A 13042-nucleotide genomic window follows, 5' to 3' on the forward strand; every position below is an offset into this window, starting at 1 on the left:
TCAAATCTATGCATGTTCATGTGTTTTTATATTTATATTTATATATATATATATATATATAATATTAGTATGGAAATATGAGATGTAAGACTGCTGTGAAAAAAAAAAAATATGTATTAGGATATATATTTATAATAAAGAATAATATTTGTAAATATAATTATTAGTTTTGGTATAATAATTATTAAATTGCATATACATGTAAGATAGAGGTGAATAGTTTAAATTTCATTTGGAATACTTTTTATTTTTTAATATTTATTACTTTTGTTCTTACTAACTTACAAATAAAAGTTACGCCCACTCACTTTAAATTTTTAGTCAGCCACTAAATATAGATTGTCCTTTAATATTTAATCATACCACATTTGAAAATATAAATTGAGTTTTTTTATTATCAATTTAACGTAATTAGAGAAAAATATATTGAAAACTTAAATCTATACATTTGAATGTGAGAAGATATATGAGAGTTTCATGTTTAAATCAATTTAACCTTTAATATTTCTATGTTTTGATGTTTTGATAATAATTTTTGTTTGGCAGATAATATTAGTAAGTTTTGTGTTTATTTTTATAAGTACACATGGTGGTAGTAGAGTTTGATGTTTCGGTAATTAGCTTTTGAGTATGGAAGAGCTATAGCTATAGCTTGGGTACTTATTTATTTCTTAATTTATTTATTAAGTGGAGCATAGTGGTATTAGAGTATCTTTAATGAGAATGTTTTTTTGGACATCTTGTAATAGATGCTTACTATTGAAGTAAATTAGAATAATGCTAAAAAATAGCATCCTTGATATCCTTTCTTTTATTTATTTATTTATTATTATTTTTTTGAATGGGAATTTATTTATTATTATTATTTTGTGATAAAAGTAAAAAAAAAAAATTAATCATTATATTATTTTAATAATACTTCAAAACAGTTTTTTTTTTTCTGTATTTTTACGGGATTCCACACAGAAACTCACATAGCAATTAACAGAACAAAGTAAATTGTAACAAAAATTCATATAGCAACCCATATAGAAATCACAGAAGCAACTCAAACTGTAAATTTAAAAAAAATAAAAAAAATAATATATGAAGTAATTCCCCTAATTATTATTGAAATATTTCTGAATAAATAAAAATGATATGAAAAAGAGATAAAATAAAATATTATATTATTAGGCGATACGAAAATTTTCGCCACCCTTAAAGAATATTACTATTAGAGATGCTCTTACAATTTATTAATATCTTAGGAACTGGCATGCCCAATCATATGGCAGCTTGAGTCATTACACAATATCCTCTATATTAAAATGGCCATTTTTTTATATCCTTTTATATAATATAATAAATAATTTTGTATAATGTATAATATACATAATAAATATTTATAAGAGCAAATATGTACTTAGGCCATCTCTAATGGTTAAACTTAAATTTAGTGTTAAATCAACAGCAAAAAACCATTATTTCAACACTATTTTTTTTTTCAATATTCCAATCACAATACTAAAAATTACACCAAATTTTATATAATTTAATTCATATAATAAGAATATTTTAATACTACATATATAATTATTTAGTTTTTCCTTATTTAATTATTAAAAACTTTGTTTTAAGAAAATAGTGTGGTCTACAGTGCCCCACTAAATAGTAAATTTGATAGGAAACTGTAGACAAAACTATTTATGAGTATAGTTTTAATGTTCCATTAGAGTAAATATAATATGAAATTACACTATATTTAATGTTTTAAATTCCAATTAAAAATGTCTTTAAAAAAGTTGATAAATTTTGTGATCCGAATACACACTATTTTAAAATTTATAAAGTATTTGCTTTTTTTTTTTTCTAAAAAAATTAAATTTAAAAAGTATTGATTGAGACAGTTCCTTTTAATAATATATCCAATTTTAATTTTTTACCCAAAGTCTCCAAACCGGTTGGGTCGACCTGTTTAAGTAGGAGGCTTGAGTTGAAACTCATGCCCTATTTTCCTATCCTTTTGCTCAGCACTGTCGTAGGGCCAAAACTTGTGTACTGATTAATTACTATTCGATTTGATTAGGTGCATGCAACTGTCATTTTCCATACTTAATTGACTTGTACCACGTACGGTTAGTCATGTACAATACAAAATTGGTATTTAGGCCCGACGGAAACTAAAGGAAATTTTTGAAGACCATCATATCTTAAAAAAAAATTGATCCATCATATGTGTCCCTTAATAATCAATTAACTAAATATTAGGTGGATAATATGCAATCAAATTTATATATCTATCTAGACATTTTTAATGGGTATTACTTATAAATGAGTAATATTAAAAAAATTTGAATTTTTATGTTTAATTTTTTTATTGAATTTGAAAAATATCTTATTTTTACATTATATAGATTAGGGTTGTTCCATCCCGCTAAAAAATAATAAAAACAAATGATAAAAATATAATAAAAAAATATTGAGTTTGACTTAAATATATTTTTCATGCTAACTTTTTTTTTTTTTAAGGAATGTTAACTTATTTTTTTGATATAGTGTAAAAATAGGAATTTTTTTGATATTTTTTTTAGTTAAATAGCTAATTTAATCATAGAAATTCAAATTTTTCTTCTATTATTCACCATCTAATTAAAATTTAATAGCTTAATATTATTAAATTAATATTTATATTTCAATTTATTAGTAATATATACCCATTAAAAAGTGTTCTATATATATAAAAAAGAAACCTTAATATGTCACTTTTAAAATCTCTCTCATTAATCTTTATTTATTCACTACTTAATTTTTTCATTTTTTTTTTAAAAAATTTATTTGAATAATTCCCTAACTAGTAGGTAGGTATATACACGTATAGAATAACTGTGTACCACATTTAAAATAACAACAATAGAGTTAAACAATAACAATGGTGTTATGAATGAAAATGAAAAAAAAAAAAAAATACGTTTTGATTGAGAGACCCAAATATAAAAATTAGATTTTGGATAACTATTATATGAATTTAAGTTGTGTTTTAGTGGTTTAAAAATTAAAATATGTAATTGTGTTCGCTTCAATCAAAATTCGAACATTCTGTTTTTTTTTTTCTTTCTTAAAAACATATTCTAAGGTTGGAATACATATTACTCTAATCTATAATTTATTTACTAAATTTAATAAATATTAAAATAAACTACACTAGTGAGCGTGTGCCTACTTTTTTTTTTTTTTTTTTCCCTTTTCTCTCTTAATTAATAATTTAGTTCCCTTTTTAGTTTTTTTTTTAAAAAATTAATGAAAGTAATTAAAGAAATTAATGTCGATTTCAGCAAAAAAAAAAATTTAAAACTATCAAGCTCATATTCAAATAAATTAATTTAGGGAGTAAATTGCTAATAACAAATATATATATATATATATATATAAATTTACTTACTTAATACATATAAAATACATATAAGGTAGTTAATGAATGGCTCCGTCAATGAATTAGACACACTTATATTGATAGGTGTAGGTGTGTGTACAACTTTCATATTTATTTTTTGTGCAGCAAATTTAAGGTATTATTTCTTAACCTTTTTTCTTATGCAATAACTTCGGGACATATTCACTTGATTTGATCATAAATAATAATAATACTAATAATAATAATAATAATAATAATAATAATAATAATAATAATATCTCTATAGACCCTTATGTAATAAATATTAATACAGCAATACTTCCCACACCACCACCTATTTATGGACCCTCTCATGTAAGATTATTAATTATTTGATCCATAAATTTTATATTGAATGGTTCCAACAACCCTTTGATGCAATTCATAAATTCTCTTGGGCATCGAAAATATCATAAATTAATATATTATGTTTAGAGAAGAAATCAGAAATAAAATTTAACTTAGGGCAATTACACTCTTTGTAAAGTGTCATAAGTTATTGATGTAATTTAATATCTAGCTATTTTACTTTTAATAATAATTATAGAAAACTAATAAATATTTATAAGGCATCACACCATAATCGTAATAAGAATCATGATACTTAATAGCAATACTTATTCTAATTTCTTATATTATGTGAACTTCAATATTTAATAAAAATTATAGAATTAATTGTAATGAAATAATAAACCATTAATTATGTTAAAAAAATTGAGAATTTTAGTGTATTCATATTTTAAATTAATTGTTAATTCAAATCTCAATAATAATCAAAAAGTAAGTAAAAATGTAGAATTTTAAACTTATAACCTTCTTTTTTTTTTTTTTTTTAAGAAAAAACTGTTATTACAAATTACACAAAGTCATCTACAACAAAAGAAAAAAAATGGTAGAAGGAAAATCTTCTAACTAATCACAATTATTATCCAACACTAAAGCTTATTTTGCCAAATCATGAGCGACTTGATTAATATCTCGCCTAACATGAGATACAGAAACTTTGAATATAAATGTATCAATATACGAAATAATACAATTTGATAATATTTAACGAAATTAATATTAATATAAAAGCTTAAATTTGATTTTAAATTTAAGTTCAAATAATTTAGAATTTAGTCAAATTTTACATGAGACGATGGTCTCATTTAGTTTTGCATATAGGTTCGCTCATGCATATGTTTATATAAAATATAAAGAAGAAGAAGGTATACATTACTAATTATAATTATGAACACCGATAGTTTTTTTTTTTTTTTTATTTAAGCGTTTATATATTACAACATGTTTTACTTGGGACTCGAACCCAGGACCCCCAACACTCACACACCCACCAATGGCCACTTGAGCTAGTGGTTAAACAGTGATAGCTTTATAGATATGACAAACGACCCTACATGTGTGCTTGGGATAGTAATAGTGCCAGAGCTACCAATTTATGTCATTATGTAATAGAACTATCACATTCACATCCCTCAATATTATTATTATTATTATATTTTATAAAAAGTATTAATATATACTTTAATTTTTTATATGTATCAGTTATATATTTCAGCATTTGTCTGAAAGGCTATATATACAAATGGTCCCCAAGCTACTTAATTTTACATGAGAAAACAAGTATGATCTTTAAAGGGAAGTCATATCTAAACTGACCCTGCTTATATTAATGATTGTCAGTATTTTTAAAGTTACTAATAAGTTGTACTATTATATATATACACACCTTATAAATTTGGCCGTCTATAAAGGGAAACGACAAAACTATTTTATATAAAAAATGAAACTTTTATAAATTATAAATGGATTATATATTATAATTAATTAATTAAATTATTATATTTTTGGTTTAATTTTATTATTAAAAAAATTTACAATCACTCAAGAATGTATTATTTTATTCTTATATATTTTGTTATCTAAAATAATTTTTCAGTGAATTTTTTTTTATAGTTATGTACGTATAATTATTTGAAACATTTTGTAAAATTTTAAAAAATTTAATATGCCGAAAATATAGTTAAATATTTGTTGTATGAGTGATTATTTTATTTTATATACGCATAACTGGTTAAACATTACTTTCTCTATTATAAATTATTCTAAATTTCTTAGATTTAATTTTATAAAATATGTTAAATAACAATAACATACACAAATATAAAAAATAAAAATTAAGCTAAAAAATATTTTGTAAATAGGATACATCAATGAATCTCTTTTAAGCAATACATTATATTATCAACTATATATATTTTTAAACAACCTATAATTTGGATGCATGAGATGTGTACCTAAATAATTTTTGTGCTTCTTCATAACTTAATTGATCAAACATAAAGGCATTGATGTAATTATATATGAAAAATGCTAACAATATATATATACACGGGTGACGGATGGCTGTTTGAATGAATTTGCACCAAATAAATTAATTTAACAAGTATAGCTTTAACATGATTTGTTTATTAATATTGTCTAAGAATATTATAATTAAAGAAGTGCTTAATTATGCAGTATATAGTACATAGTGAATCGGGAATAATTAATAATTAAGTGAAATATTAATATATATTTGAAATAAAAGACATTAATTAATTAATTGAAATACTAAATAATGTGATCTACATTAATAAGGATCCTGAGTCACATATGACATAATATTAGTACATTTTCAACTAATTATAATTAAACCAAAAAGGGCCTAAAATTAATTAAGCAAAAGTTATTGAAACTTAAAATTTATTATAAACAATAATTAAAAGGCCGTACATACGTCATGAGTCTACTTAATTTGATATTTCGAAGTCAATGCCCGAACCCATTATCCTTAATTGCATTTCCCCCACAAAATAGTCTCTCCATTCTCCAACTTTGTTGTCCTCATCATCGATCATCAACACAACAAGGATATATTTTCTAAGGTGCGTTCTTGACTTCCTTCTTTTATACCTCGTAATAATTAAGATCCTAATAATTAATCAAACTAAGACTAATTAACTTAGTTCATACTTTCCATTAATTCTGATGTAGTCACTGCAAAATAAAAACACATAAATTAAATAACAAATATTGTATATATAGCTTAGAGATTTAATTTTGGTAATTATATAAATGAACTCACTCACTCACTCACTCACTCACTCACTCACCTAAATGCTCGATCACCATCATCTCAGGACATCATAAGAAGCCTTTACCTCAATATCATTGAACATTTTCAGAGGTGACAGCAGCTCTGATCCTTTCAACAGTGCACTTAATCAAGTTGTTAACTGTTGCAACTGAACCAAGGGAAAGTTTTGCGGTGGGAACCGAATCTACTAAGATTTGAAAAGCCACAGTGAGTAATGAGCCACCCGAACCAACCTCAACGATTCCTGATCCAGCTGGTCCATTATTATTAATGATACCAGAATTATGGCTGTTATTATTATTATTATTAATATTATTATTGTTATTAGCAGGCCCATCAGGAAGGATGGCAAAGCCAGATGGCAAGAGTGCCACGTAATCAGGGTCTCCTCCACTTAATACCACATTCATCGCAACTATATCAACTGGTGCATAAATCACATAAGACCCCGTTGAGTCAGTACAACTCTCTTGAAGTATCAGCATGTTGCTCTGGCTAGAATTTGCACTCTGCATATATAAATTTAACAATTAATTAATAATAATAAACAACTAATATAAAAAAATTTATGGCTGAATTTACTTTAGCTAACGTACATTTACGCGTAGTAAGGAGACACAGTTGCCCGGATCACGCCCATTGGCTATATGAGCCATCTCTTGAACTAGTCCACCATTAGAGAGAATATCCCACTGCATTAGATAATAACAAGTCAATTCCATTGGTTATTAACAGTTATGTTCGTTCTGAGTGGTTAGCAGTTTTTTATATGAAGCGGTATTTCTGTTAATTACCTCACTTCGAGAGTTCTCGTCCCTTAGAAAATCGAAAACTCGCTTGGGTGGAACGGGAAGCCAGAATGAAGTAGCGGCACTTAGGACAATGCCGGGAGGCCGACCCGGGTCATCCATGCTCTTTCTGGTCATGACCCTTACATCATCAGAACCCGTTGCCGACAGTGTCGTCCAAGCATGAGCAGTTGAAGCACCAACGCCCACACAAAAGCTCATCACCATTCTCTCCGCTAGCTTCAGCATACTTTTCCTTCCATCAGGGCTTGTTATCACTGCCAAATTAACCATGACATATTATAATCTCATCCCAATAATATCATATCATCGATCGAGCAATTAATTAATGAAGTCTTTAATATTATAAATTTATTATATACCACAGAGATCTCCAGCAGGAATGTTACTGGCCATTGAGCTTGCAAGTCGTTCACACTGTCTATCCAATGTAGCTACCCAACGCTTTGCTCCAAAGGCAATACCCGAGTTAACTAGCGGTTTGTAGATGTTGTGAACAGCTCTATCATCCACTTCAACATGTTCCACCCAAGTAACCTAAACATAGGTACCAAGTTATATATCAATATATAATATTGTATTCAAATTAAGAGAACATATAGGGATTTAAATATTAAAGTGGAAATTAGAGTTATTGCCTTTGAATATCCATTTGGCAATTCTTGGATTAGGCAACCAGATGGCCTTCTTCGGCTCCTGGAAATGGGACTTGGGCGTAAATTGTCCAAGGAAACATCAACCACTGCCCAAGTTCCATCGCCATGTTGTTTACAGTACCTAACGAAGTAATTCTCTCTCGTTGGAACAAGTGGTGAAGGGACTTGGAACTCAGCTGTCATCTTTTGTAGGATCAAAACAGTAAAAAATTAACAAAACCAAAAGAGAGTAATTAAGTTATAATAAAGTAAAATTAACTCTATAAAAAATATTTTACTAATTAATTACCACTTGTAATGCTCCATTGTAGTTCCCTGCTACTCCAGTTGAGAGGATATCCAGAGTCATAGCTCTTGAAACAATTCCACAAAATATGGTCGACCATTGGTTCTGTTAATTATAAGAAAAAAAAAACATAATTAATTTAATTGTGAAAAAATAAATACATGAAAATGATTATTAATTACTTACCACATCCATAAGAATCTCAACAAGATTAGTATGATTCATAATGACCACATTTGTTTCTCTTGAGGCTTCAGATTTCATGCCAAGTGGTTTAGGCCCAATTCCCCTAGGGAAAGTCCTCAAGTACTCATCCTCGTTTAAAATTTCAGTGCTATTATTACCACCACTAATGGAGTTATTGTCATGATGGGCAGGAATCCATAAAGGGTCACCAGCTTGGGCCATTCTAATAAGTTCCTCCATAGCTGCAACAGCTAACTCAACTATTATTGGTTTATCAGCTTCGGTAGGGACTGAAACTGACCTCAGTAGATCACCAGTAGCACCAAACATTTCGCCCACGAAACCCGACTGAGACCCGAAATTTCCAACACCCGAAATGTCAAGAGTACGAGAAGCGTGAGACGAAAGGTGAGAAAATGAAGATAACGGCTTTCCCGCATATTTAGCCGCAATCCCAGATATCCTATCAATCTGGGTACAGTATATATGAGTGTAAATTAAACAAAATCCCTCTCAATCCAAATAGACAAGCATTTTAATGAATTAATTAATTAATTAATTACCTCTTCTCTTAGACGAGCATTTTCTATCCTTAAATGTTGTTCATCAAATGACATTTCGCCTAGTGCGGCTGGTCCTCCACAGTTAGGGCATGTGGCGTTACTCAAGGCTTCCTTGTACCTATTGTTCTCAGCTCTAAGCTTATCGTTCTCAGCTTTCAGAATTGAGTTTTCATGGCGTTCGTGTTGAGCCTAAAACAAATTAAGAAACTCAAAATCATTTTTTCTTCTTTATATATAATTAACATCATTAATATATGTAGATATATATATATATACCTTCATTTGAGTTCGTTTATTTTGGAACCAAAATTTGACTTGTAAAGGCTCTAAACCTAACTCACGGCTAAGCTCCTTTCTCTGCTTGTCATCTGGGTGAGGGCACTCCTTAAAGAATCTAAAAAAAAAAATACACTTAATTTGTAAAAAAAATATGATGATAATATAACATCTAATAAAGTGATGAATAGTATATATATATATGTGTGTGTACTTACGCTTCCATTTCCTGGATTTGACGTTGGGTGTGACGATGATAACGTTTCCTTTTTGATTTTTGAGTTGGATCTAGTTCATCATCTCCAGATGGATCAGCTTCCATGATTAATTCCGTACCTGATTTAGTCTCAAGATCATCGTCTCTCAAGTTGGCCCCCAAACCCAACTGATCACTTTCAGAAATGCTTTTATTGTGGCTTATATCCATTAAGTGATGATGATGATGATGCGTGGTTTCAAACATATTTGGCTGAAACATTTTCTTCCACCAAATTCCAAATAGCCTTGACTCTATATTATTATATTATGATGATTCTGCAGCCAACAAAAACCTATGCATTTTTCTAGTTAGAGTAGAACTATAATTAATTTTATGGATCTTAAAAAATATTGATGATAGAGAACTTATAAATTTAAAGAGAGTACAAGAAAGGACTAATAAAATGATATGTTATGCTTTTAATGAGATAATTATTATCTGTATTCCACTGTGTAATTAATAACATGTATCAAAGTCTTCTCCAACCCCACCCTACTCACATTCATTCTATCGAGAAAATGATTTATTTATTTTTTTAGGGTGAGAAGGGTTTTACAACTTAAATCATTTAATTGATTAGATCCCTTATTATAAAAAACTCATTATGTGATTGCCTCTATATACTATGTAATATTTATGAGAAACTATAATGATAAATACACATAGAATTAAACCTTCATGGATTTCCCAATGAAATCCCACCCCACCGCCATAAACCCACAACAATTACCAAAAAGAAAAATTAACTGACCTGATAAACGAACTAGCTACTCAGTCGCCTGCGAAGTTGACCAGAATCAATTAATACGGCAAATAATACTACTGTCTTCCGACGAATGATGATCGAACTGGAAACATTTTTTCTTAGTGGAAAAGACTATAGACATATGTATATAAACAGTCTTCTACAAACCCTAGACGATAAATTCATTTCTATAGAAACTCAGTCGTACTTGGGGTTTTTTTTTAAAAAAAAAAAATGTTGGCCAGCTGGAAGAGAAATTTTGTTTTGGGTTTGGATTTAGGTTTTGGTTTTGTTGGGGAGTTGACTCTTAGTGACGGTAGCTTTTAATAGATTCTCTGGTCCTATTAGGCTAACAACATATATTACAACATGTAATGTAATGTAACAGATATATAGATAGATAGGTAGGGCAGAAATTGAGTATAATAATTTGTGGCTTTTTCAAAAAAGTACTGTTTCTCTGTATTACGTATAAAAAGCCAAACAAAACACGATTAACGTACAAAAATATTAATAATATTATAGGAAAAAAGAGTTTTGACACTCTGGATAAAGATGAGGATCTTTGACTATATATAATATAATGTTTATAACGCCTAAAACGATTTTGGGTGCACACATGAAAAAACACTCTTCTCTCTTATTATTATTACTACGAGGAAAGAAAGAGAAAAGTGGGTTTTTATGGATTAATAGTAGTATAGGTTGAGGGGTTTCGGAATAAAAAGGGTTGTGGAGATGGAGATGATGAGGAAGATGAATAATGGTGATGAAGAAGGAAACAGACAAGGAGAGAGAGAGAGAGAAGAAGAGATGGAGTGGATGTGGCAGGCGAAAGAGGAGTTATTGCATGCAGGCGTATTGAGATGGTGGAATAGCATTTATGGAGAGAGCAAATGAAGTAAATGCTTACCCAGAGACAAGAAACAGAAGAGAGAGAGAAAAAAAAAAAAAACACCAATCTACTCATTCTCATCTCATATTTATATTCATATATATATCCTTATATTACATTATTATTATTATTATTGATACTATTAATTTTAAAATATGTTTTTTAATTTTCTTCCCCAACGATCGAAATAAGCCTATAGTGTGTATACTCAAATATTAAATTGCGGCTTCTTAATTATTAACTTTATTCCCCCAGCTACTATAATATATATATTTTCATATTTATATATCTTGTTATGATTATAGTTGGCTTAAAATGTGTTAGACCCAATATATAATTGTATTAATAACTTTTTTTGTGGTACTTAATAGAACTTTAAGGTGCCCCTTATATATATAGCATATATATTGCTTAAATTAATTGAAGTATTATTTTTGATATAAAAAACAACATAAAACAATGTATATAAGGATGTATTGTATCCAATAATAAGAACAATAGGGACCATTTTATTATTTAGGGATCCCTATTATTTAATGATGAAATGGACAATCACATCAATATATTGATTTATATATCTTTCCCCTTCTTTTCGTTTCACTTTCAACTTATTATTATTATTAATGTTGAGCAGAAAAAATAGAGCATTCGAACTTATATATATGTGTGTATTTAATTTATATGAATTGGTTAAAAAAGGTGTGTGCAATAAATTACATGCACCAAATATATTAAATATGTCATGAAACACGGAGTCATTATATTCCTTAATTAATATTATAAATTAGGGCTCTTCTCTCTAATAGTTCATTGAAACCCCTGGTTCATTTTAGTATCATATATTCATACTCCTCCAAATTCCAATGCTTAATTTAATTTGGGCCTCATTTAATTTCTGGTAATTTCAACTCCCCACTCCAAATCATAAATTATGGGCCCGGCCCATCAACGTATTATTATTATTATCATAAATCATAATCATACTCCTCTAAATAAATGTCTATCTATTTCCTTTATGATATTAGAGCTAATGATCATGCTATAGTTCTCTCCAAGATAATCCTTATGGGCCTAACAAATTTTATTGTCACTAGACTTGTACATACAAAATAATAATATAGATAATTAAAGGTGAAAACAAAAAGATAAAAAGAAGACACAAAATCAATTGTGAATAGTTAATATCTACCCTGGAAGGAATTTTAAAATTCTTTTTAATTTAGAATTCATTAAACGTATTCATTGTCAATAATTTGATAGGGATTTTCAAAATTAATTCTTAGCAATTTAGAGATGTATAAATATATAAATGTGTGTATATATTCATTACAAAAATTCTTAGGATAAACCGTTTGAGTGTTATAAATAGAAATTTAAAATATAAATGCATGCTCTAAAGTTCTAATTAATATTAATTAACGTTTGAGTGTTACAACTTTTCTTTTTAAAAAATAATAATAATTAAGAGCACAAGCATTTTTTCCAAATATAAATTTTCATTGTTCTGTCTTTCACCCTTTTTATTCCAATTAATCATAAATTCGTCAAATTTAATTTTGGCCAGTAAATGAAATTCTCATATTTTTGTTTTTAACATGTCGTAAATTTATAGATGAGTTTATTGATTGGCCTTACTCTCTTTATCTTATTAAAGATGAGTATTGCTATTAGACATCTTACAGTAAGTTACTGATGGTCCATAAAAGTTCACTTTTAAAAAAAGAATTAGGTTTCTCTGACTATTTTAAATAATGGGGTAAAATATTCTCGTTGGTCTCTAAGACCGACGCCT

The 13042-nt window shown here is 27.8% G+C and overlaps 1 protein-coding gene across 2 annotated transcripts; it reads right to left on the reverse strand.

The window, feature by feature from the left end:
* Window positions 1-6013: 6013 nt before the first annotated feature.
* On the reverse strand, window positions 6014-11257 carry LOC115708255 (homeobox-leucine zipper protein PROTODERMAL FACTOR 2). Of its 2 annotated transcripts, none has more exons than XM_030636477.2 (12): window positions 10362-11257; window positions 9570-9914; window positions 9352-9469; window positions 9076-9264; window positions 8513-8983; window positions 8330-8431; window positions 8023-8223; window positions 7747-7921; window positions 7370-7641; window positions 7172-7267; window positions 6592-7084; window positions 6014-6475 (listed from the first exon to the last, which is right to left on the reverse strand). In XM_030636477.2, the coding sequence occupies exons 2-11, from the start codon at window positions 9827-9829 to the stop codon at window positions 6647-6649; spliced, it is 2322 nt and encodes a 773-aa protein (XP_030492337.2). In that variant the 5' UTR covers window positions 9830-9914; window positions 10362-11257; the 3' UTR covers window positions 6014-6475; window positions 6592-6646. The 2 variants fall into 2 exon arrangements, with proteins under 2 accessions (XP_030492337.2, XP_030492336.2); XM_030636476.2 differs by having other exon boundaries at window positions 9570-9902; window positions 10362-11256.
* Between the last annotated feature and the right edge of the window lie 1785 nt (window positions 11258-13042).

The sequence above is a fragment of the Cannabis sativa genome, chromosome 1 (assembly GCF_029168945.1).
Source record: "Cannabis sativa cultivar Pink pepper isolate KNU-18-1 chromosome 1, ASM2916894v1, whole genome shotgun sequence".
Classification (NCBI taxonomy): domain Eukaryota; kingdom Viridiplantae; phylum Streptophyta; class Magnoliopsida; order Rosales; family Cannabaceae; genus Cannabis; species Cannabis sativa.

Bases quoted from the DNA above. Each gene is read 5' to 3' on its own strand.
- LOC115708255 (XM_030636477.2), bottom strand. From the start codon at position 9,829: ATGTTTCAGCCAAATATGTTTGAAACCACGCATCATCATCATCATCAC. The intron at 8,224-8,329 runs GTAATTAATTAG...ATCCTACAAAAG, and splicing joins ACAATGGAGCATTACAAGTG to ATGACAGCTGAGTTCCAAGT. The intron at 7,922-8,022 runs GCAATAACTCTA...ACCTATGTTTAG, and splicing joins TGCCAAATGGATATTCAAAG to GTTACTTGGGTGGAACATGT.